The sequence below is a fragment of the Xenopus laevis genome, chromosome 3S, assembly GCF_017654675.1.
Source record: "Xenopus laevis strain J_2021 chromosome 3S, Xenopus_laevis_v10.1, whole genome shotgun sequence".
Taxonomy (NCBI): Eukaryota; Metazoa; Chordata; class Amphibia; order Anura; family Pipidae; genus Xenopus; species Xenopus laevis.
This window is the reverse complement of record NC_054376.1, coordinates 23,567,174-23,593,787: the sequence shown is the minus strand read 5'-3', so window position 1 is coordinate 23,593,787 and position 26,614 is coordinate 23,567,174. Positions and strand designations below refer to the sequence as shown.

The window sequence follows — 26,614 nt, the reverse complement described above, 5'->3', positions numbered from 1 at the left end:
CCAACATGAAGTTTGTTCTCAAACTTCCCTTTCTAGTTACACCTGTTTTCTTTTGGGTATGGATAATGTGATGATAAGGCTGTGTTTACACATACCCAAGAAATACTGAAGAGCTTCTTCAAGACTCTCCTTATTATATGCCTGAAGTAAATGAACATGTTTTACACAAACAATATACTGCCCTGCGTCATTTATATTCAAATACATTTTCCAGTAGTTTTTAAATGTTGAATTTAAACCACCTTTTAATGTGTAGGCTCCCAACCTTTCCCTTTGCTCAGACCTTCATCTCAGGTTCCAGTTATAGCGTTTAAAGGAGAACTAAAGCGTAACTAAAGAAGCAGCAAGAAATTTTGTACATTATGTTTTGGGATTCTTTGCCAGCCCAAGGCAACTACTGCCCTTTAGCAGTAAAGATCTGTGTCTCCAAAGATGCCCCAGTAGCTCCCCATCTTCTTTTCTGCTGATTCACTGCACATGCTCTGTGCTACTGTCACTTACTGAGCTTAGGGACCCACTCACAATATACAATACACTTAGAATATAAATGTCACAATATAAGGCTGATTAGTAATTAATACAGATAATTACTACATGGCAGTACAGAAACCAGTGCAACTAGCATCAGAATTTAATAATCTGCCTTGCAGCATCAGCGTATATTACAGGCCAACCTAATTTTTTGCTTGATAATTAGCAACAACCCCATAGCTTATCAAAAGCTGCTCAGAGCCAACTGAGCATGTGAGTGTCGCAGACACTTTCCAAGATGGTGACCCCTAGTGACAAGTTTGAAGTCCTGGATCATTGCTGCTATTGAGAAGCTGAAATTTTAGGCTGGCGCAATAAGTTCAGTATATAAAATATGGCATTTTTGTCCATATATATTTGTAGGGTTTAGTTCTCCTTTAAGCTCCAGTTTTTTGTGGCATGTGTAGTCAAGGATATCTGGCAGACTGCAGTACGATATGTTATAAAAATTTTTGTGGTCATGTAGGCAGATGCCACACACCCTCTGACAAAGCACCGCAAAATCGCCTCATCCTTCAGAGACTCCGCACTGTTTGAAATCTTCACACTTTCATGCAACCTACTCAAACAGGTACGTTGACTTTTCTGTGCAAGGTCTGTACTGATTGAGACATGTTTACTTTAATAAATTTGTTCTTAAAAATCACATTACTGTGTGTTAGCATTTCTTTCTCTATATAAATGTATATTTCTACGAAAAAAAGTGTCAAGCTGTATTGATAGTGTTGCTGTCACCTAATTGGTCAGATGTAAGCTCACATTCTTCCCAGCACTATCAAGACATCCTCAGTATTCATAAATAGGTTCAACTTTCTGTTTTGCTTCCCTAGATGGGAAGTGTTTGTTTTATGTCTCACTAACATTTGACTTTTACAGGCCTCAGGAAAGTCTTTGCTCCTCTCAGATGGTTCTCAACATGATCTTCTCATGCAGCTTCTCAAACTCACTCACAATTGTCTCAACTTTGACTTCATTGGTACTTCTACAGATGAGTCCTCAGATGACCTCTGTACAGTGCAGATCCCCACCAGCTGGCGCTCAGGTTAGTAAATGATATAGTTCAGAACCCCATCAAGCTATCATTTTAGTAGCGGGGACTACTTAGTCTAGAGGAATGGTTCACCCCTGTTGGTGGTTAAGGTCCCTTCCAGCAAACAACATGATACATATGTCTGTGTGACCTTATTATGTCTTTGCAGCATTCTTGGATTCCTCAACACTACAGCTCTTCTTTGATCTGTATCATTCCATTCCTCCCAATTTCTCCCCACTGGTGAGTGCTCACTCAGATTTATAGCAAATGATTTTAATTTCCCTCCCTCCTTCTCCTCTATGTGGGGCCTGCCCTGAATGACCAATTTGCCCGTCTCTCTTTCTTTCCCCAGGTCCTATCCTGTCTTGTACAAATCGCCTCTGTACGGCGTTCCTTATTTAATAATGCAGAAAGAGCCAAGTTCCTCTCTCATCTTGTTGATGGAGTGAAGAGGATATTGGAAAATCCTCAAGTAAGTTTGGGAACGGGGCAGCAGTCTTCATCTACCAGTCTTCTTATGTGTTGATCCAAGTCGGGACTGAGATTCAAAACAGGCCCTGGCATTTCAAGTACACTGAGGCCCCAAAAGCTCCCCACTGGCCTACTAAATAGTGACTGTCTTTAAAGCAGCCCCTATGACATTTGCCAAAATCTACATATTGCCAGTCCGGGCCTGTATGGATGAAGGCAAAGATGACCACTTAAAAAGAAAATATTTATTCCGTTCTTCTGTAAGTTCACGTTTCTCAAACTGTTCTAATAATCAAGCAGCTTCTGGGGCTCAGACATGAATGCACGAGGCAGCAAACTGTGTACAGATTTCCTTATTGGACTTGCATAACGGTTAAGTGCACTTTTATTCCTACAGAGCCTTTCTGATCCCAATAATTACCACGAGTTCTGTCGGCTTTTAGCCCGCTTGAAGAGTAACTACCAGCTGGGGGAGCTTGTGAAGGTGGAGAATTATCCAGAAGTCATCAGGCTCATAGCTAACTTCACTGTTACCAGCCTGCAGGTATGAATAATAGGATGAAGAAAGCACACTATTGATCAGTATAAAACCATTATGGCTGCAGAAATATCAGAAGGAGATCAGGTTGAGAACTGTGATCAGGTAATGTAAGTGGGTACCTTTGATTACATATACCTTCAGGGGAAATGCTACAGGATGTAAGGATATATTTGGGCTGAGTGTATAATTATCTGTGCCTAATTATCAACTTCTCACCCACAGCACTGGGAATTTGCCCCCAACTCTGTTCATTACCTCCTGAGTTTGTGGCAACGTCTCGCAGCATCTGTTCCTTATGTAAAAGCAACCGAGCCACATCTCTTGGAGACCTACACACCGGAGGTGACGAAAGCCTATGTAACATCTCGACTGGAATCTGTACACATAATCCTCAGGTAAGTGTTATAGAAACATTGGACATTTTTAATTGTAAATGGATCTCGCAGAGTTCCATTTTGCAGCAGGATAGCATTGCTTTACTGTGACTGAATCTGTCATAAAATATAAATAGCAAGATCATTTGAATCAATTATCTTGCTACAGGGATGGCCTGGAGGACCCTCTCGAGGATGCAGGTCTGGTGCAGCAGCAGTTGGATCAGCTGTCAACCATTGGACGCTGTGAGTACGACAAGACCTGCGCTCTACTGGTTCAGCTGTTCGACCAATCAGCACAGACCTATCAAGAACTGCTGCAGAGTGGCTCTGCTCCCAGCATGGAACTAGCTGTGCAGGAAGGTGAGACCAATGTGTGGTTGTTGGGGAATAATTTGTCTTACCTTTGAGCTTTCCTGTGTGTCAGATGTTTGCTTTGCCTGATAAGCAGTGGCCATATGGGTTGTAATATCTAAATCAGGGGTGCCAAAAAGGTAGATTGGGGTCTACCAGTAGACCTTTAGCTGGTGATCAGTAGATCTCAAGACACCATCAACAAACAGCTTGTCTTTTCATTCAGATATGTATTACATTAAGGATACATAAGAAATAGATGTTTAAATGTAAGTATTTAAGTATTATTTTCATGGAACAGAATACTTACAATGCTTTTATGGATGTAGATCATAATGTGACAACATTACTAAAAGTAGACCTTGCATTAATAAAGTATGGGCACTCCAGCTTCCAAACCAAAATTTTATAAAGAGACCCACATAACACAGAAACCCCTAATATACCCATCACAGTTACCTGTTTCTTCAAAAAGTATGAATTAATGCAATTTTCTATGCTGAAATCCATATGTTTAACAGTTCTCGTTCTGCATCATTTGAAATCCTGGCAGGGAAGGAGGGACTAAAACAGTGATGTAACAAATTGTAACAACTTCTCCGCAGCTTACAGACAGCATACAGGAACTACATAACCCACAATGCATTGCACTGTGATGTTCTTTTCATTATTGAAATCACGTGTGCAACCAGCTCAGCAAAGTAGTCAGACAGATCAGCAGGAGAGCAGGGGGCTAGGCTTAGGTAACTCTTCCAAACCTTTAAAAATCATAAAAAGTCTGCCTATTTTTTAATTGATGTATATTGCAAAGTTGCTTGAAATTATGTTTACTTTTCAAAAAGCTTAAGTTATGTTTGTGTGGAGTTCCCCTTTAACTTTGCCTACTCTTGAGTTTCTCAGATCTGTATCAGTCTAATCCTTTTCTTCCCTCCCTTTAGGTCGCCTTACGTGGTTGGTTTACATTATTGGGGCTGTAATTGGAGGGCGGGTCTCCTTTGCCAGCACAGATGAGCAGGATGCTATGGATGGAGAGCTAGTGTGCCGGTGAGAATTCTAGATCTGTCTTGAGAATGATAAAATGATATCAACTGCTGGGTTTGAACATCTGGTGGAAGAGAATATAGCCATGAAGCCAAAGAGACTGTGAAAGCTAAAATGGTATAGTCAAGTGCTAGGGTTATGTTTTTGCTGTAGTGCCATTAATCTATTAAATTACCTTTTCTTCCTTACAGGGTCCTTCAGCTGATGAACCTCACAGACTCGCGCCTAGCACAGGCTGGCAATGAAAAACTGGAACTGTCTATGCTTAGCTTTTTTGAGCAGTTTAGGAAAATCTATATAGGAGATCAGGTGCAAAAGTCCTCCAAGGTGAGACTGGAAAGAGAACTTTGTGTTATGAGGGCTTACCACATTTATAAATGGTAGGATAACTGGGAAATATGGACATCAATTCCACCTCCTTTCACTTGTCACCACTGTCAAATGGTTCCCATTTATTTAAATATTAAATGTGCTGTCTATGGCAAAAGCTTCTGATGATAGGCACTATCCCTCAGAAATGCAGAAATCTAGGTTCCAGAGTATTACCAGCAGAAGTGTCTGTCTTGGGCAGCCCAATGCTGATTTAGGTTCACAAGAAACAACTGTCAGTATAGACCAGTAGTTTCCAAAGGTTTCCAAACTGTGGGGCATAAAGCAGTGGCAGGGTTGGCAGTTACTGTATGTTTAGATTTTGGGAAAAATGCATATTTGCTGTCCTAGATAAATTTAGATGTAGGGATGCACCAAATCCAGGATTCGGTTTGGGATTCAGCCTTTTTCATCAGAATTCGGATTTGGCTGAATCCTTGTGCATGGGCGAACTGCATATGAATCCTAATTTGCATAAGTAAATTAGGTGTGGGAAGGGAAAACGTGACTTTGCTGCCCCTAATTTGCATATACAAATTTGGTTCGTATTCGCGAAGGATTCTGGGATTCGGCCGAATCCGAAAAAGTGAATTGGGTGCATCCCTGTTAAAAAGTGTAGCTGGAGGGTAAATTAGAGTGATATTGTAGGGTAAAAACTTATTTGCTGTCCTAAATTATTGGAACCATGGCTTGCTGACTAATACAATGATATCTGTAACATTGTTAAAAGCTAACAGGGATCCCGACTAGTGATGGATGAATAAATTCGGCAGGGGCAAATTTGCTCCGAATTTCCGTGCTTCGCCACCGGAGAATACATTTGCGAAAAAATTTGCCCATCACTAGTCCTGACTAATACTTGGGCCACCAAGGAGACTTGAACTTGAACAGTAGCCTCAAAACATGTTAGGGAGGTGGCACAGGGGGAACTTAGTCACCCAGTGACTAATCTTTTCTACTGCGGGCAACTAATCTCCCCAAATGCCTTCCCACCGACAAGAATGGAAATGTCCGGTGGGATAGCATACCTATTGCTTAGTTTTCCAAAGTTGACCAAAGCCGCCTCACTAGGTAACTTCGGGCAACTTCGGAAAATCAACGCATTTGCCATCCTGCCGGCGATTCACAATCTTGCTTGCAGGAAGGCATTTCGGGGAGATTAGTCGCCCCCACAGTAACGAAGATTTAATAAATAATGTAGTGTTGCTCTGCACTGGTAAAACCGGGTGTTTGCTTCAGATAGACTATTATAGTTTATATCAGGAGTCCGCAACCTTTACTATCAAAAGAGCCATTTTGGACCCCTCTTCCACTTAAGAAAAATGGAGCCGCAAAACATAACACAGCTTATAATCTTTTAAAAGTTTTAACCTTTTTTTTTTAATTGTAACTGTTACAACAATAGAATACAACAAACAGAAGTACAATGTGTATGTGTAGGCCTACTTTGAAATAAATTAAACACTGAATAGCCCTATTAAATGCTAGTGTTCTCATCTGTTTAATGTGACCTTTGTTTCTGAAGCTCCATGCTGATCTTCCCTCTCTTGTCTTGAGTGTGTGACTGCGTTAAGGACCATGATGAATCATCTTGCTGTGGCTTGGTCTTGCCAGTCACTCCTGGGATGTCTATACAGCCCTCGCATCTGCTGGCAGCTTATTGAGTGTGCGACCACGGCAAGTTAACCGTTTGCTTACCGCGGTCGCACACTGAAGAAGCCTCCATCAAGTGCGAGGGCTTTATAGATAACATGACAGCCAAAGCCACAAGACTGAGCCGCAGCAAGCAGGATGAAGAGCCGCATGAGTCTCCGGAGCCGCGGGTTGCCTACCCCTGGTTTATATAAACAAGTTGCTGTGTAGCCATGGAGGCAGCCATTCAAGCACAAGACAAATAGTAGATAACCGATAAGATATGTAGAGTCGCATTGTATACTACAGAGCTGATCTCTTATCAGCTGTCTATCCTGTGCCTTTTCCACTTTTTCAGCTTTGAATGACTGCTCCCATGACTACACAGCAGCTTGTTTATATAAACCAGGGGTCCCCAACCTTTTTTACGCACATTTTAATGTAAAAAAGATTTGGAGAGCAACACAAGCATGAAAAAAGCATCCAGGAGATGTCAAATAAGGGATGTAATTGGCTATTTGGTAGCACCTATATGGACAGGAGTATCTGTTTGTCAGTACATCTGGTTTTTATGCAAACAAGACTTGCCTCTAAGCCAGGAATTCAAAAAGAAACACCTGCTTTGAGGCCACTTGGAGCAACATCCAAGGGATTGGTGAGCAACATGTTGCTTGCGAGCTACTGGTTGGGGATCACTGATATAAACTATAGTAAAGTTGCTGAAGCAAACAAAGCAGTTTTACCAGTGCAGCACAACAGTGCATTATATTTTAATTAATGTAATATTAATTTGTTTGCGTAACTGTTCTTTTAAAAAGTTTGATGGCCACTGTAGTAGACATACTTTAATCTCCCTGAGATAACTGCCAATTAAAACCACCTACATGACAAAAGCCTCCAGGATGACAAACTTTCTACCATTAGAATGACCAGCTTAGCATGCTGGAAGCTATCATTCATCAGCAGGTTGGAGGCATTATCTTCCTGAGGGGATACTTCCTGGATCCTAAATCCGGCTCGCTCTGTTGGTAGAAATGACATTTTTTGTACCAGTTGGTAGGACACAGGTTTACTTTCTCATTTCTTACATAGCAAACCCCTAATTATGGTAATTTTTCCTGTTTCTTGGGTTGCAGCTATATCGTCGCCTTTCTGATGTGCTCGGTCTTAATGACGAGACCATGGTGCTGAGTATCTTCATTGGAAAAATGTAAGGTCCCAAAAAGTGTCCTTTCTAATGTGCTGTGTATTCTTTTTGCTAACTTCTACATGGGGTTTGTCTGCTGAGAGAACCATATTGTTAATTCTTGAGTGGGAGCTGCCATTCTGGTTGGACAGAAAAGCCAAATTGAAGAATAATCCGTAGACTCGGACGAGTCCTGGTGGCCAAGTGGTCCTGGAAAAAATGGTGGACTGCTTACTTGGCTTTACCAAGCACTTACTATTGAGTGTGGAATCTCTCAAATGTGGGAGATCCGCAATGGACTACCTTACAAAACAGCCATTGTTTCCTATCCCATAACCAGACACTCTTTCCAGGTTTTTTTTTTTATAGCTGTATCATTGTCGTGATGATATTAATGATATAGCAATGGCCCCTGACTCTTTACTTGATATTTTATTTATGTATTTTTTTTAAAACATTGTAAATTAGCTTGTTTCCCCCTGTACAATCAAGAAATGTCAGTATATATCTTTTAGCCAAGCACATGCATTTGTTATGTTGTTGTTGCTAATCACTGTTTTTTATCTTGTACAGAATCACTAATCTGAAGTACTGGGGTCGCTGTGAGCCTATCACATCCAAGACGCTGCAGCTGCTGAATGACTTATCAATAGGATATCCTAAGCTGATTGGTTACTTATCACATAGGGATGTTTGGAAAGGAATTAATGGTCCTCTAAAAGCCCAACATATGTATTGGTCATTTGATTTGTGCTGTTAACCCCCCTAACTTTTAGGTTTGTTTGGTATTGCCTGCTTTTTTCTATTTATTGTGTTCTGTTTCTCTACTTGAAACATGCACACTTTTTTTTGCACAGGGCTGCTGTGTGTGTGGGAATTGGTACAAGAGCTGTGCATTTTAGTAGAAACAAAATTACTGATACTTAGGTATGGCCTTCAGCCATGTTTAAGTAATTTTTTTTGATAGTCTGGATATCTCATGGCTGTCAGTTTTGCCTACTATATACATGCATCAATGCCAACAATGAAGTTTATGCTGAATGCCCAGACTTTTATCAACATGGATCCAACTTGGCCTACGGTTGAGAAGGGACTATAGTGACATTAGAGGTAGTGGCACAACACCAATAAGGGATAGGCAGCCCATCTGTAGCACACAGTAAAATTTGGAGGGGGGTATCAGGCCAGTCCATTCACCACTGTGCTAATAGTTTTAATATTGCCCTTAAAAAGAACATACGGGAAACATTTACCAATTCAGTGCATGTTCCCTGCCATACTGTTTAACACTTGTTAAGTATGATATGAATTGGGGCTGAACTGTCAGTCCTTGTGTACAATTTTGCTTATCCTTAACTACCTGCACTTATAGCAGTGTCAGAAAGCTGGTAAAACTCAGCGCAGTCCAGTTCATGTTAAACAACCATACGGTAAGTGAGGAAACGCAGATATTTTTGTGTCATAACTGTGGGTGAAATCGCTCTTCTTGCTGAGATGTGCCAATGTTTAATATAATACTGTGTCTCTAAAATTTACATTTTAATATCTACACCCCTCAGGAGAAATGGGAAATATTTTGTTTACGGGTGTTGCTAATAGAGGACTTTCCCGTGGAAAGATTTCATTATATATTATTAATTCAGTTAATCTATTTAAAGCCTCCTTTAATGTTTGAAATAATGAAGGTGAACTAAACACCTAATTTGTTGATTATATGGAATTCTCATAAATACAGCGCCTGCCCCAAAGTTTAACACCATCCAATCCAAGTAAATCGGTTCTTTTTTTTTGGATGAATGGACATTCAATACATATCATAGGCATTTCTGATTCATACAAGTACCATTACATCCCATATTAAATCACCTAGTTTAAACATTTTTCTTATTGCAATAATACATATCTTTATTTCTATTAAGGGTCTTTATAGCTTCAACTATTGTTACTTACAATGAATCTGTATACATGTGACAATTTCTCTCTTTCATTTCCCCCCCACCTTCTTACATAATACCTGAAATGGCCTATTGTGTTACAATTGGTGGGTGGGTCATGGAGGAGGATTCTCTTTGTATACCAAGAGGTCCCTTGGAAGCATTGCATCAATGCCTGTTGTTTTTCATTATTTAATATTGTGATGTAGCTCTCCCATGTCTCAAAGAATTTTTTAGCACGCACTTCTTTCTGCGTAGAGGCTTCTATCCAGTCCATATTAACAAGTGGGGCAATTGTGACTTAAACAGGGTAATGGATGGAGGCTGTGGTTTAATCCAGCCCTGGAGGATTGTTTTCTTTGCCACTGCTGAAATTATGATCAATAATCTCTTGCCTTTGGTTAATTGAGATGGTAGGTGTGATGTGAGGCCTACTGTAGCCCACTCTGGGGACAATGGGGTATAATTTAGAACAGGGGTCCCCAACCTTTTTCCACCCGTGAGCAACATTCAGATGTAACCAGAGTTGGGGAGCAACGCAAGGATGAAAAAAGTTCCTGGCTAGTGCTAAGTAATGGTTGTGATTGACTATTGGTAGCCCCTATGTGGACTGGTAGCCTGCAGGAGCCTCTGTTTGGTAGGACACCTGGTTTTTATGCAACAAAAACTTTCCTCCAAGCCTGGAATTCAAAAATAAGCACCTGCTCTGAGGCCACTGAGAGCAACATCCAAGGGGTTGGAGAGCAACATGTTACTCACGAGCTACTGGTTGGGGACCACTGATTTAGAAGATTTGCATTGAAGTCTCTTGCCTCCCTCCAGAATTGGTGGGCAGTTCCAGAGTGCATGGAACATGTTGGCCTCTTCTTGGTTACATTTCGGGCACCTACTATGTTGCCACATTTTTAGTTTGTACAATTTTAGAGGGGAATAATAAGAGCAGTGGAAAATCTTTAGGAACATTTCTCTATAGGAGGGCATGGAAAGTGCCTCTTTGCAATTATTCAGTGCCTTCAAAATATCTGCCATGTCCAAGTCAGGTAACCATTGTGACCATTTTCCTGCCCCTTCCTTTCCTTTGGTATAGTCATAACATAACTTGTGCCCCTCCTCTCCAATAACCTGTCTGGGGGGGTTGTCCCAGTCTAGGTCTGAAAAACAATTGCAAACCCTTTTTGTGTAGCTTTGTAATTGCATGAATGCCATGTTGTGTGCATGTACTGTGGGAAATGTTTACCGAAGCTCTTGGGAAAGTCAGTGGTCTTTTAAGGTTTTTCTTCACTACATGTTTTATGGCTGAGAGGCCGTCTTCCTTCCATCTTGTGTATGGGTAAGAAGCCTGACCGTGGAATTCTTCATTGCTTAAAGGAAAACTATATCCCCAAAATGAATACTTAAGCAACAGATAGTTTATATCAAATTGAATGACATATTAAAGAATCTTACCAAACTGGAATATATATTTACATAAATATTGCCCTTTTACATCTCTTGCCTTGAACCACCATTTCGTGACTCTATCTGTGCTGCCTCAGAGATCACCTGACCAGAAATACTACAACTCTAACTGTAACAGGAAGAAGTGAGGAAGCAAAAGGCAGAACTCTGTCTGTTAATTGGCTCATGTGACCTTACATGTGGTTTGTATGTGAGCACAGTGAATCTTACGATCTCAGGGGGCGGCCCTTATTTTTTAAAATGGCAATTTTCTATTTATGATTACCCAATGGCACATACTACTAGAAAAGTATATTATTATGATAATGGTTCATTTACATGAAGCAGGGTTTTACACATGAGCTGTTTTACTCAGTATCTTTTAATAGAGACCTACATTGTTTGGGGGGTATAGTTTTCCTTTAAGAAGGTGCAGTGTATTGAGTGGTGGCAGTTTAATTATGTTTGGATTTTAATATGTGTCACACCTGCCAGGTGGACATTATCAGCGGGTTGTTCAGTAATTCCTGTGTAATTTCCTGTTTGTGCATGTGTAGTGAGTAACATAGTAAGTTAGGTTGAAAAAAGACACTCCATCAAGTTCAACCTTTTTACTTTTTTTGATATAACATTTTCTGATATAACATTATGGTTACCCAGGGGTTCAATGACTTGCACATTTGCTATATGTTCTGGATCACTACATCCAGAATAGCATTTTTTTTTCCGGTTGATTCCTCAACAACCTGTGCCATAAAATTGTCATGCAACAAGTTTATAAACTTGTTCCCATTAACTGATCTGGCAGTACTGTTGCTCCAGTCAATATCTGGGTAATTAAAATCTCCCATTATCATTACTTTACCCAAACTAGCAGCCTTTTCTATTTGCATCAGGAGCTTTGTCTCTTCCTCCTCACTTACATTAGGGGGTCTATAACATACTCCTACAATTAATTTGCTGGACTCTTTACAATTGGTGAAGAACTCCACTCATAAGGGCAAGGCCAGACGTGGCGTTTTTTACACTGCGTTTTTAAAAAAGAAAGGCCGGGGCGTAAATTCGCCACTGAAACCACACGCGACCGCCGACACGCGTTTTTCAGCACGCAGGTTTCTTTTCCCAAAATGCACTTCTCATTGTTCTCATTGAGAATTTGGACGCCATATTTAAAATATGCTGCGTATTTACACAAAGTGTGGTTTCAAACGTGCAGATCCCATAGAGTCTATTGATTTGGTAGTTTCTTGACGTATTGGCACTTCTGCTGCTGAAAAAATGCCAATACTGGCGTCCTGTGGCGGATTTCAGCTTGCAAACGCCCTGTGTGAATTGCCATAGTGCGTTTACCATTAGTTTCAGTGTTAGTGCAGTTTATGCGTATCTATGCCTGGCGGAACTTTTTTAAAAACGCCACGTCTGGCCTCGCCCTAAGACTTCTGCCCAGGGGTTTGTAAAGCATGAGTCAATATCCCACATTGTATACATTGATGTGGTATATAACTAGGGATGCACCGAATCCACTATTTTGGATTCGGCCGAACCCCCGAATCCTTTGTAAAGATTTGACCGAATCCTAATTTGTATATGCAAATTAGGGGTGGGAATGGGAAAACATTTTTACTTCCTTGTTTTGTGACAAAAAGTCACCCGCCTCCGGGGAGGGAAATTCCATGACTTTTTGTGACAAAACAAGGAAGTAAAAAATGTTTTCCGCTTCCCACCCCTTAATTTGCATATTCAAATTAGGGTTCGGTATTCGGCCGAATCTTTCTCGAAGGATTCGGGGGTTCGGCCGAATCCAACATAGTGTATTTGGTGCATCCCCAGTTTTATTTTAGCATACATGCCAGTGTTTGTAAAGGGTATAGCAGTTTGTGGGAAGGCTATAATTTTGATTAGGTTTGCCCTTCCTATGCAGGAAAGAGTATGATGTTTCCAGCTGTTGATTTCATCTTTGAGTGTGGTTATTACCCGTTTAATGTTTAGGTCATATAGTTTGTGGTAGTTGCGCGGGATGGTGATACCTAGGTATTTTTCCATTCTTGTGTTTCGGTGGAGTTTAGTGAGAGGGCTGTTGATTTTTCAAAATTAATGAGGTCCCCAAAGAGTCGTATTTCTACTTAAATGACTGGGAGAGAGTGTTCAGGATCTGATATGTAGAGTAGCAGATCGTCCGCAAATGCGGTTATTTTTAGTTCAGTGCGTATCTTGTAAGATTCTGAGTAGAGGGTCAACTGCTAGGTGAAATAGTAGGGGGCATAATGGGCATCCTTGTCTGGTGCCCCTACGCATTGTGATGGGATCCAGATTGCTATTATTAGCAATAAGTGTGGTCTAGTGATTTTGTATAAATTGCCTTGATGTAATAAATTGGTTCTTTTATCTGGACTTTGTTACAGAGTGAGCACTTCTCCTTCCTGGGAATTAATAGTCAATCCAACCTGTCAGACATGCGGTGCCGAACCACCTTCTATACTGCTCTAGGACGTCTTCTCATGGTGGATCTAGGTATTGCTTGCTTAATACAATTGGGGCAGTCGGCACGAATTGTGTAGACACAGTCATTGTTCACTTTCTCTCTGCTTAGGCGAGGATGAAGAGCAGTTTTCTCAGTTTATGATGCCACTCACTGCTGCCTTTGAGTCGCTTGCGCAGATGTTCAACAGCAACAATTTTAATGAACAAGAAGCCAAGGTAAAAATGAAATGTAAAAGAAGAAACATAATTGATTTTTATTATAAACATTCACGCTGAATGATGTCCTATAAACTTGATGGCATTCAGCAAACTGGATATATTTTTCAGATCCATCTTATAAACTGAGATTACAGATCAGAGAAAAGTCCTATTGTATGAATGGGATATATACTGGTGATCCCTCCTATAAACTGAGATACAGACCAGAGAAAAGCCCTATTGTATGAATGGGATATACACTGGTGATCCCTCCTATAAACTGAGATACAGTCCAGAGAAAAGCCCTATTGTTTAAATGGGATATACACTGGTGATCCCTCCTATAAACTGAGATACAGACCAGAGAAAAGCCCTATTTTATGAATGGGATATACACTGGTGATCCCTCCTATAAACTGAGATACAGTCCAGAGAAAAGCCCTATTGTTTAAATGGGATATACACCGGGATCCCTCCTATAAACTGAGATACAGACCAGAGAAAAGCCCTATTGTATAAATGGGATATACACCGGGATCCCTCCTATAAACGGAGATACAGACCAGAGAAAAGCCCTATTGTATAAATGGGATATACACGGGGGATCCCTCCTATAAACTGAGATACAGACCAGAGAAAAGCCCTATTGTATTAATGGGATATACACCGGGGATCCCTCCTATAAACTGAGATACAGACCAGAGAAAAGCCCTATTGTATAAATGGGATATAAGAGGGGGGTTGTGGGTGCACTCCTAAGGCCATATAAAAAAAAATATATAAATACAATAATCCCCTGTCTAAAAAAAGAAAAACAGGGTTTTTTGTTACAAAGTTATGATCATAAAATTGGTAAGCCGCCATACCACGTCAAGGTAAACCCCATACGGCGGTCCCTAACCTGTTTACCTGCGATCAAAATTTAAAACCTTGGTTTCAATCTGGACTAGATCCTCCCCCGCCACCTGCATATGCGGCTTTTGAAGGGGAGACTGCCCAGACCAACGCCCATTTAAAAAAAAAAAAAAAAAAAAAATGTGAATGTGAAGAGACTTTAATGAAGGTTTTAAATTTTGATCGCAGGTAAACAGGTTAGGGACCGCCGTATGGGGTTTACCTTGACGTGGTATGGCGGCTTACCAATTTTATGATCATAACTTTGTAACAAAAAACCCTGTTTTTCTTTTTTAGACAGGGGATTATTGTATTTATATATTTTTTTTTATATGGCCTTAGGAGTGCACCCACAACCCCCCTCTTGTACCTGAAATGTAGCCGGAAGCTGTGGCTAAGCTTCATGTGGTTAGTGCACCCTCATACCCACCCCTTTAAATTAACGGTGGCCCTATGTCCTTGTTGCTTTTTATTAATCCTTGGTTTGGGCATTTTCTCTCCCTTAAAAGCCACAAATGCTAGCGGCTGGGGAGGCTTTGGCCTTTTTATTACCAACGCCTGTGAGACACTCATTATATTTGCTGCACTTATCACTAGGTAACACTTGCACAGACCCACACACATTACACCTATTACACTCCACATTTAGCTTTTCCTTTTTCATCTCCCTCTAAATCTATACTCACACCTGTACTTATACTCACACACATACACACACAAGTGTGCACTTATATATACAACTTTACTTTTCCTTCATTAAAGTCTCTTCACATTCACATTTTTTTTTTTTTTTAAATGGGCGTTGGTCTGGGCAGTCTCCCCTTCAAATGCCGCATATGCAGGTGGCGGGGGAGGATCTAGTCCAGATTGAAACCAAGGTTTTAAATTTTGATCGCAGGTAAACAGGTTAGGGACCGCCGTATGGGGTTTACCTTGACGTGGTATGGCGGCTTACCAATTTTATGATCATAACTTTGTAACAAAAAACCCTGTTTTTCTTTTTTTAGACAGGGGATTATTGTATTTATATATTTTTTTTTATATGGCCTTAGGAGTGCACCCACAACCCCCCTCTTGTACCTATAAATGGGATATACACCGGGATCCCTCCTATAAACTGAGTTACAGACCAGAGAAAAGCCCTATTGTATAAATGGGATATACACCGGGATCCCTCCTATAAACTGAGATACAGACCAGAGAAAAGCCCTATTGTATAAATGGGATATACACCGGGATCCCTCCCATAAACTGAGATACAGACCAGAGAAAAGCCCTATTGTATAAATGGGATATACACCGGGATCCCTCCTATAAATTGAGATACAGACCAGAGAAAAGCCCTATTGTATAAATGGGATATACACCGGGATCCCTCCTATAAACTGAGATACAGACCAGAGAAAAGCCCTATTGTATAAATGGGATATACACCAGGGATCCCTCCTATAAACTGAGATACAGACCAGAGAAAAGCCCTATTGTATAAATGGGATATACACCGGGATCCCTCCTATAAACTGAGATACAGACCAAATAAAACCCCTATTGTATAAATGGAATATACACCGGGGATCCCTCCTATAAACTGAGATACAGACCAGTGAAGAGCCCTATTGTATAAATGGGATATACACTATAGAATATTAGTTGAGGAAATTCTGTTGTTGCCTGATGTAATTAATAGCTTGCTATCTATCTTTTCTATGCAGAGGAGCCTGGTTGGGTTGGTGAGAGACCTACGAGGAATCGCCTTTGCATTTAATGCAAAGAGCAGCTTTATGATGCTGTTTGACTGGATGTATCCTTGCTACAGCTTGATATCATGTGTATTGCAGAGTGAAACACTGTAAAGGTGACGGACATGCTTAGATAGCAACCCTGCTGTGCTCAAAATAAGTAACAGATGGCCATTACTGAAAGCCACTGGGCATGAGACCTATTGCACAGAAGGGCCATGGGCATTTACTATGCTAGATGTTAACAGGAATGGTTAAAAACTCGGGAATAATAGTAACATTAACATGTTTGCTTTGTCTTAGCCACTCAATGTACAATGTTGGAAATAGAGTTGTCATTGTATTTTACCTTAGCCTTTCTCAGATACCCAGCTTACATGCCAATCCTGCAGAGGGCAATAGAATTATGGTTCCATGACCCAGCTTGTACCACTCCCATCCTCAAGTTAATGGCTGAGCTGGTACACAACAGGTGAGGGCCTCTTAAAGGAAAACTATACCCCCTGAACAATGTAGCTCTCTATAAAAAGATATTGCATACAACAGCTCATATGTAAAACCATTCTTCCTGTAAATAAACCATTTTCATAATAATGTACTTTTTTAGTAGTATGTGCCATTGGGTAACCCTAAATAGAAAATTGCCATTTTAAAAATAAGAAACAAATCATACTTGTTGGGTCACATGAGCCAATTAACAGAGATTTCTGTCTTTTGCTCCCACACTTCTTCCTGTTACAGTTAGAGTTGTAGTATTTCTGGTCAGGTGATCTCTGAGGCAGCACAGAGACTATCACAAAATGGTGGTTCGAGGCAAGAGATGTAAAAGGGAAATATTTATTTAAATATATATTCCAGTAAGATTCTTTAATATGATATAAACTATCTGTTGCTCAAGTATTTATTTTGGGGGTATCGTTTTCCTTTAAGGCTTTTCTGCTTGTACCATCCTTTCTTTCTGTAATGAAGCCCTTTTGATCTTTATTTCGCTTATTCATCTTCAGTTAACCTCTATTTGCTCTCTCTCTCTTTGCAGGTCTCAGAGGTTGCAATTCGACGTTTCGTCTCCTAACGGGATCCTTCTGTTCCGAGAGACCAGTAAAATGATCACAACTTATGGTGCATAAACCAAAGCCCATTGATCTTAGCTCTCTCTTCATCTGTTCCACCACACTTCTTAGGACATTAGTCTGCCACTGTCCAACCTTTGTAGTATCTCCTGTATCTATGTGCAACCTCTAGTAGCTGCCCCTGGCCTTCGCTCTGTACATGAGGCAATCTTTCTTTCAATCAGGTAACAGGATCCTGACCCTAGGGGAGCTTCCAAAGGAGCAGTTGTATGTGCTAAAGCTGAAGGGAATCTCCATCTGTTTTTCGGTGCTGAAAGCCGCTCTCAGCGGGAACTACGTCAATTTTGGAGTCTTCCGTCTGTACGGGGATGAGGCTCTGGACAATGCCTTGCAGACTTTTGTTAAACTGCTGCTTTCGGTGCCACACAGTGACCTGCTGGTATATACATTATTTTTATATATATATATATATATATATATATATATATATATATATATATATATATATATATATATATATATATATATATATATATATATATATATATATATGTGTGTGTGTCTGTGTTGACAAAGTTTCTGGTTTATCAGTGCTAATGCAACCTGTGCTTTCAGGATTATCCCAAGCTGAGTCAGTCCTATTACTCGCTCTTGGAAGTACTCACTCAAGATCACATGTCCTTCATTGCCAGCCTCGAGCCCCACGTCATTATGTATATCCTGTCCTCCATATCCGAGGGACTCACAGCTTTGGGTAAGTCGCCAATGCTTATGGGAAGATTTATCAAGGGTCAAATTTCAAATTCATGCGTTTTTTTTAAACTAGGGTGCACCGAATCCAGGATTCGGTTTGGGATTCGGCCAGGATTCAGCCTTTTTCTTCAGCATGATTCAGCCTAACCGAATCCTAATTTACATATGCAAATTAGGGGTGTGGAGGGAAAAACCCCCACCCCTAATTTGCATATGCAAATTCTAGCTCGGTATTCAGTCAAAGCTTTCGAGAAGGATCCGGAGGTTCGCCCGAATCCAAAATAGTGGATTCGGTGCATCCCTATTTTAAACTCCCATGAACTTGAAATTCAACCAATCGAAATGTGTACAAAAACAATCTAATTTTCTAAACTCGGGTGAATAGGATCTACCTGAAAACTCGAATAGAATTTGATTTGAGTTTTTTTTCTCAGAAAAAACCTTGAATGTCAGGAATGTCTCCCATTGACTAAAACAGCAATTTTGCAGGTTTTAGGTGGCGAATAGTCGAATTTGAGTTCTTAAAGGGCCAGAGTATGATAAATCTCGAAAATCAAATTCGAATATTTAAAAAAAACTTGAATAAAATTTTAACAATTCCCTAGTCAAATTTGACAGTTAAAAAAATTAGAACATTGGAATTTTCAATTCAACCCTTGATAAATTTGTCCCTTTATTGTGTAACTTGCTAGTGTATTACTGTGTGGTGTTGTGTGCGTTACCTCCAATGCGTATTTGCGTCTGTCTCTTGGTTCTTTTTGACTCGGTGTTCCCTTCCCAAAGACACCATGGTGTGCACAGGCTGTTGCTCGTGCCTGGACCACATTGTCACATACCTCTTCAAGCAGCTGTCTCGCAGCGGGAAGAAAAGGGGAGCCCCTCCGCCGCAGGAGAGTGAGCGGTTTTTGCACATCATGCAGCAGCACCCCGAGATGATCCAGCAGGTAACACCTACACTTTCAAAAGGGCTGGTCACTGATCTCTCTACTCTTTGCAGCAGTGTGTGGTTTTCCAAAGAACATTTGCGCAGTTTAGGACTTATGCTGATAAATCAGCTGCAGCTCACTGCATGCCCCACCTAGTGGCGAAATACAGAATCTGTTGTGAATTGAATATAACAAATGTCATTTCTCTCCCATCCTCTGTACTCTCTGCCAGATGCTCTCCACAGTTCTAAATATCATTATATTTGAAGACTGCCGGAATCAGTGGTCAATGAGCAGACCTCTTCTGGGATTAATTCTCTTAAATGAGAAGGTATCAATTTACTTCACTTTTCTGTATGGTCACCCTCCTTCTGCCCCATGTCTCTCCTCCTGCTGCCTTTCCCGGGCCTTGTTATCTCCCTGACTTTATTTGTTTGTTTTGTCAGTATTTCTCAGATCTGCGGAGCAGCATTGTAAGCAGCCAGCCCCCAGAGAAGCAGCAAGCCATGCACCTGTGCTTTGAAAACCTTATGGAGGGGATTGAAGGGAACCTACTCACTAAGAACAGGGACAGGTACATGATCAATCAATTGCCTTGTGAATGAAGGTGCTTTTTTCCCGTGTTGTTACTGCAGACACAAGGCATTTTTATAAGAAACCTGACTGTATGCAGTGAAATTCTCCCTTCATTTACTGCTGTGGATAGGAATTGTCAGACGGTCCCTAACTGCTCTGCAGGGAAAAATCATACTTATGAACAGCAGGGGGAGCCCCCCGCCTTACTTCCTAACCATGCAGAACTCAAGCAGCTTTGTTTGTTTCCCTGTAGAGCAGTCGGCGACTGTGTAGAGATTTGTTTTGAATTTTATTTTTGCCTTTACATCCCCTTTACTGTTTCCACCTCCGGCTGCAGGGACAAAGATCATGGAGCCGTATTTAAACAGATAAACTGGGATTACTTTTGGCTGATTATTTTGTTGCAGCCACTGGTTCTGCAGAGTTGGAGAAAGTTTGTATTTAACAATACAAAAACTATAAAATCCACATTAGATTACATGACAACACAGGACCCAGTGCAGTCTGCATATACTGATGATTAATCTTGCTGTGTCGGCTTCTGGCAAATATTATTTGACTTGTGCTGTTTTGATAATTTATGACGATCCCTAAGCAGCTCAGACCACACTGAGCATGTGCACAGTCTTGGTCTTGCAATGATTAGGCTTGTGGTGCAGTAAGTTTATGTTTAGTATACAAAATACAGCCTTATTCTATATTAGACTTTACTTCCCCTTTAAGTAATTCTCTGCTATACGGATTCAAAGTGCTCTCTGTCTTATGAACTCCCAAGCTTGAGAATGACCGTCCTAGTACTTTCTCAAAAAATCTTAATTTCTTCTGCGTCCCTCCATGTCAGTACACACGGGCATAATTGCCCCTCCCAGACCAGGAGGTAGGACCTATAACATAGCCAATCAAAATGAATCATGACCTGTAAGACCACGTCTTCCTCCTCACAACCGTTATTTTTTTGTCCTACTGGACAGGGTTTTATGTCCAATTTCCTAGTCCTAAATCGGTTATTATTGTGCACAATTACTGCTATAGGACGTCTTTAAATATAGACTGTAATTTTGACAGAGATAGAGAACAGGGTCTGCTCTATTGAAGGAACAATCTGCATTTGCATTTTTGTTGGGCAATGCTGACCCACAACCCAACCTGGACTCGCAGTGATGGCCTGGTTTTTTTTGTTTTTTTATAGCCCACGCAGCACTAGTGAGATTATCTCTAACCATTGTGCCGAGACTCTGATGGCTACAAATGGAAATGTGGTTAGCCAGTGACCTTTGCTGAATGTCATTCAACCTATAGTAAGCTAGGGCTGTGATCAGACTTCAGGCCTATTATTTCCATTACAAAACTGTAAAGTGGAAATAAAATGTAGGGTTAATTTGTCTTTCAGATTTTAAAAATGTATATATAACCCTATATTTAACTGGCCCATGCTTTATCCTCCTCTACAGGTTTACACAGAATCTCTCAGCCTTCCGACGAGAAGTGAACGACTCCATGAAAAACTCATCCTGCGGCCCCAACAGTAACGAGATGATGAGCTGACCTCTCCATTCACCAACCTTGATCACCATCTTCTCTCCGAATCATCTTCCCCTCCCTTGTATAAAAACCTGCACATTTTTTTGGTAACGTTTTGAATTCTTTCTACGGATGGGGAAAATATATATATCTGACTAGTGGATCTCCTGCTGAAACTCCTATTAAATGGAGGCTCGCGGGGAGTTACTGAGCGAATGCGAGAGAGAGGAAAAACACTTGTTCACCAGGACTGAACTCCCTATTGAAAATTACAAATATAATGTATGTATGTCATTTTGAGTGACCAGTAAATGCCCGTTACAGCCCCCATCCCTTTTCCCTTCAGCGTGGATGTACGGAGGACTGTCAGGAGCATTGTGCTGTTATGGAGTAATGCTCTGCAGAGACTGCACTGAAAGTGTTGAAAGGTTCTGCAAGGACATTTTGTAATAAACAATCCTCTTTACTGAGGACGCAGCCCTCTCTGCTTATTTTGGCTATGGGGAATGACATGCCCCCGTTTCTTTTGAATTCTGGGAAGGGGTTATTGCCAAAGGAGGTTGTCAGCACCTTCGTCTGCATACACCACCTTTACACATTAACGGAACATGAGATATTTTAATAAATGTGTCTTATGCACCTGTTTAGCAACATATAGGCAACATTAATACACTGTTCCTATACTTGATCCTCTCCAATCATTGTAGTGGATATAGTGATATATGGGCACACTCATTTTGTAGCTACTTGGTCTCAAGCACACACAGATTTTAAAAAGCATCTTGAGCACCAATTATGCCAAAGCACTTGAAACTAGAGCCCTGCAACGGGTCAGGTACCCACAAAAACCTGGGGGTTGCGGGTAGAAGTTCCGGGTGCAGGTATAGATGCGGGTTGGGCCGCGGGTCTTCTCAATTTGGATATTTACTCTTTTTCTGATCCGATGATGTCACTTCCAGTTTACAATGACAGCACTTCCTGATTCTTGATGGTCAGCAGGTTGCGGATAGAGAGATTTTTGTACTTACCGTTAAATCTTTTTCTCTTGTCCTATATTGGGGGACACGGGCACCATGGGGATGAAGATCCTGCAGCTGGAGATGGACACTATGTTGCAAAAATTGACTCCTCCTCCTCCTGCTCTGGGCTTCATCCCCTGCCTCCTCCTATTACTCTCAGTTTCAACCGAAGAAGGAGCAGAATAGCCCAAAAAGCCAGAAACAAAAATCAGCAACAACACCCGAGTACAACTGGAAAAAACTCAGATCAAAAGGAACTGACAACAAGGTATAATACAATCACAAAAACAGAATGTGAAAACAGTGTCAGAATCGGGAGGGAAGGCCTGTGTCCCCCAATATAGGACAAGAGAAAAAGATTTAACGGTAAGTACAAAAATCTCTCTTTCTCTTGCCTAAATTGGGGGACACAGGCACCATGGGGATGTCCCAAAGCACCCCACAAGGGCGGGACACTGAATAAAAGGTAGCTAGCCAACAACGGCGCTTAGCACCTTCCTCCCAAAGGCAGCGTCGGCTGAAGCGTGTGTGTGGAGCCTGTAGAAGCGAGTGAAGGTATGAATAGATGCCCATGTGGCCGCTTTACAGATTTGATCCGCAGAAGCATGGTGTCGGAGAGCCCAAGAAGTGCTGACAGAACGTGTAGAGTGCGCTCTAACACGAATCGGAGGGTCTTTTCCCTTGACAGTGTAAGCTCTGGAGATAATGGCTCGAATCCATTTTGACAAAGTAGACTTGGCGGCCTTGGTACCACGCCTGGGGCCGGCAGGTATAATGAAAAGAGCATCCGATCTCCTGATGCCCTCCGTGGCCTTGAGATAACAGGAAATAGCCCTGACGACATCCAGCGTGTGGAGTTTGGTTTCAATGGGACCCTTAGGGTTCGGGCATAAGGAGGGAACAACAATGTCCTGGTTGAGGTGGAATTCTGAGACGACCTTGGGCAGAAATTCTGGAGTGGGTCTGAGAACAACTTTGTCCATGTGTAGCACCGTGTAGGGCGATCTGCATGACAGTGCCGCAAGGTCGGAAACCCTCCTAGCCGAGGTGATGGCCAAAAGGAAAACGACCTTCTCAGTGAGTGTGGACAGAGGTAGCTGGTCCAATGGTTCAAATGGATCCTCCTGCAGGGCGGAAAGGACCAGATTGAGGTCCCAAGGTGGAATTGGGCAACGATATGGTGGTATGAGACGGGTTGCTCCCTGCAGAAAGGTTTGAATGTTAGGATGCAGGGCCAGTTTCATCCGAAGGAGAATAGACAGCGCCGACACCTGTACCTTCAGAGAACTCAGCGCTAAACCTTTCGCCAGTCCGTCTTGCAGAAAGGAGAGGGTTTCCCGGTCCCCCGCTGTCTGGGGGTTAAGGTCTCTTTGTTCGCACCACGATATGAAGGTCTTCCATACCCTATGGTATATTTTAGCCGAGACAGGCTTCCGGGCGCGAAGCATAGTGGGAATTGCCTCCACGGGAGCTCCAGAGTTCCGTAGAATCAAGGCTTCAAGAGCCACGCCGTTAAAGCCCAGAGATGAGAATTCGGGTGGGCAAGAGGACCCTGGGTGAGCAGATCTATCCGATGCGGAAGATGGAAGGGGTCGTCTGCTGCCATGTTCACGATGTCCGCGAACCACGCCCTTCTTGGCCAGAACGGAGCCACCAGAATAGTTGGAGTTCCTTCTCTCTTTATTTTCTTGACGACCTTCGGCAGGAGAGCGAGGGGGGGAAAGACATACACCCTGGAGAAGCGCCAGGGAATCACGAGGGCGTCTACTGCGTAGGCTAGGGGATCTAGGCTTCTTGAGACGAACCGCTGGACTTGTCTGTTGGTCCTGGATGCCATGAGGTCGATCTCGGGCAGCCCCCACTTTTCCACTATGAGGCGGAAAACGTCGTGGTGGAGGCCCCATTCCCCGTGATCGATGGTTTCCCTGCTCAGATAGTCGGCTATCCAATTGTCCACTCCGGGAATGTGGACCGCGGATAACGCTGGAACGTTGGTCTCTGCCCACCGAAGGATCACCTGAGCTTCCTTGAGAGCTTTGAGACTTCTGGTTCCGCCCTGATGGTTTATGTAGGCCACCGCCGTCACGTTGTCGGACTGAATCCGCACCGGCAGGCCCCGTAGCAACGGTTCTGTGCGTTCGAGGGAGTAGCGAATCGCTCTGAGCTCCAGAAGGTTGATGGGTAGTTTCGTTTCTTCCGGAGTCCAAAGGCCCTGTACAGTGGTTTGGCCTACGACTCCGCCCCACCCGCGTAGACTGGCATCTGTGGTGAGGACCGTCCAGTGATGGGGTGGGAATAGTTTTCCCTGAGAGGTCCGAAGCGGGTGGAGCCACCAGTGAAGAGAGAGCTGTACATGGCTCGGAATGGGAATCCGGCGATCGAGGTTGGTTCGATCTCTGCGTTGGTGAAGAAGGATGGTGTGTTGAAGAGGTCTGGTGTGGGCTTGCGCATAAGGAATGGCCGGGAATGAGGCAACCATCGTGCCTAGAGTCTGCATGGCTGTTCGAAGCGGAATGCGGTTGGGCCCCATGAGAGACCGAATACGTTTCTGAAGGAGTTCGGCCTTGGCTCGTGGTAGGAATGCTTTCCCTTGTCTGGAGTCCAGGATGAGACCCAGGTACTCTATGGATTGAGTTGGGTGAAGTTTCGACTTGTTGAAGTTGATCGTCCAGCCCAGGGAGGTCAGGCTCTGTGGGACGTGTGAAGTAGGGTTACTGGTGCGGAGGGACCCTTGACCAAGAGATCGTCCAAATAGGGGATGACGGAGATACCCGAGAGTCTGAGGTCCTCCAATGCCGCCGCCATGACCTTCGTAAACGTGCGTGGAGCTGAGGACAGGCCGAATGGGAGAGCTACAAACTGCCAATGCTGTCCATTGACGCAGAATCTGAGGAAGCCGTGGTGAGCTGGGTGAATCGGTACATGAAGATATGCGTCCTTGATGTCGATGACTGTCATGAACTCGTTTTCTTCCATGGACGAAAGCACCGATTGGATCGATTCCATTTTGAAATGGCATTTTTTGACGAAGGGATTGAGATCCTTGAGGTCTAAGACGGGTCTGAGGGAACCGTCTTTCTTGGGAACCATGAAGAGGTTGGAATAGTAGCCTCTTCTTCTGGCCTTTGGGGGAACAGGTTGAATAGTTCCCGCTAAGGCGAGGTCTTGTATGACAGAGAGGAAGTTGTTTCTGTCGGGGTCTTTGGTCGGCAGTCTGGATATAAAAAATCGGTGGGGTGGTGTCTGAGTGAAGTCTATGAGGAGTCCCTGTGACACCACCCTGAGGACCCACTGGTCCTGAATCTTGTTGTGCCACACCTCTCGAAAGGATTTGAGTCGGCCTCCTAAGGGTATCCCTTCGGGAGGGGGCGCACCTTCATGCAGCGTGAGATTTGTCTTGAGAGGATTTGGAGGTAGACTTGGATGTAGACCAAGGCAGTCGTTGCTTGCTCTGGAAGCGGGAGCGAAAGTTAGAAGTGGATTTGTCGGGTTGCGTCTTGGACCTTTGTCCTTGTCGGAAGGGACGAAAAAATGGTCTCCTTTTGAACGGTGGCCTCTTGGGTCGAGTTTGAGGGAGAAGGGTGCTTTTACCCCCGGTCGCTTGAGAAATTATCTTATCAAGTTCGGCCCCGAAGAGCAGTTTTCCTTGGAAGGGTATGCTGACTAGTGAACGTTTGGATGTTAGGTCAGCGGACCAAGTCTTTAACCAGAGAAACCTGCGAGCGGCTACAGACTGGGCTGAAGCTTGAGCGACCATCCGCGCTGCGTCAAGGGCTGCGTCTCCAATGTATGTGGTGGCGTCTGCGATTTGGGAAAGCATATTGTCTGCAGTGGGTTCTTCGGAACCAATTAGCTGTGCCACCTGTTCCACCCAGACTTCCATGGCCTTCGCCACCCAGGCTATAGCGAAAATGGGACGAAAGGCAGATCCTGAAGCTGTGAAGGTGGATTTGCAGAAACCTTCGAGACGCTTGTCGATGGGGTCTTTGAATGCGGCCGCGTCCGCAACCGGAATGGTAGTGTTTCTGGATAGTCTGGAAACAGGAGGGTCCACTGCGGGAGGCGAGGACCAGAGGTCGATGCATTCCCGTGGAAATGGATAAGTTTGTGTGAAGCGTTTGGAAAGTTGCACCCTGTGATCAGGAGTTTTCCATTGGGACTTGATAATGTCATCAAGCTGTTCGTATGCTGGGAACACACATGCGCTCTTCTTGTGTCTCTTAAAAATGTTTTTCGCTGGTTCGACTGTGGCAGCCGAATCGTCAATGTTGAGTGTGTTTAGTACGGCTTGAATAAGGCCCTCAACCTCCCCTTGGGTTCTGGGAGTGTCGACATCCAGATCAGGGTGGTCCTGATCAGAGTCCTCTGCGGACAAGGCCTGACCTTCCTCATCGGATGGGCTGAGGCGTTCCCCCGGAGAGTCTGGAGGGGAGAGCGCGTGGCGCTTTGAGGTCCCAGGACGGGAGTCAGAATGAGAGGGTTGAGATAAACGCTCGAGAACTTTATCTAAGGTCTCGGGTATGCGGGCCAGGTG

The 26,614-nt window shown here is 42.9% G+C and overlaps 1 protein-coding gene across 1 annotated transcript in view; it reads left to right on the top strand.

Annotated features, from left to right (window-relative positions):
- The window catches only part of xpo7.S (exportin 7 S homeolog), a 40,887-nt gene extending 19,802 nt beyond the window's left edge, over positions 1–21,085 (top strand). Inside the window, 23 exon segments of the mRNA NM_001091028.1 lie at positions 998–1,102; positions 1,408–1,573; positions 1,731–1,804; positions 1,917–2,036; positions 2,433–2,579; positions 2,799–2,971; positions 3,120–3,313; positions 4,243–4,348; positions 4,537–4,672; positions 7,483–7,556; positions 8,106–8,186; positions 8,899–8,962; positions 13,306–13,414; positions 13,494–13,600; positions 16,189–16,277; positions 16,580–16,687; positions 17,252–17,334; positions 17,510–17,724; positions 17,901–18,039; positions 18,822–18,982; positions 19,197–19,295; positions 19,411–19,538; positions 20,992–21,085. Coding sequence (NP_001084497.1) covers positions 998–1,102; positions 1,408–1,573; positions 1,731–1,804; positions 1,917–2,036; positions 2,433–2,579; positions 2,799–2,971; positions 3,120–3,313; positions 4,243–4,348; positions 4,537–4,672; positions 7,483–7,556; positions 8,106–8,186; positions 8,899–8,962; positions 13,306–13,414; positions 13,494–13,600; positions 16,189–16,277; positions 16,580–16,687; positions 17,252–17,334; positions 17,510–17,724; positions 17,901–18,039; positions 18,822–18,982; positions 19,197–19,295; positions 19,411–19,538; positions 20,992–21,085 — 2,772 coding nt within the window.
- Positions 21,086–26,614: the final 5,529 nt, after the last annotated feature.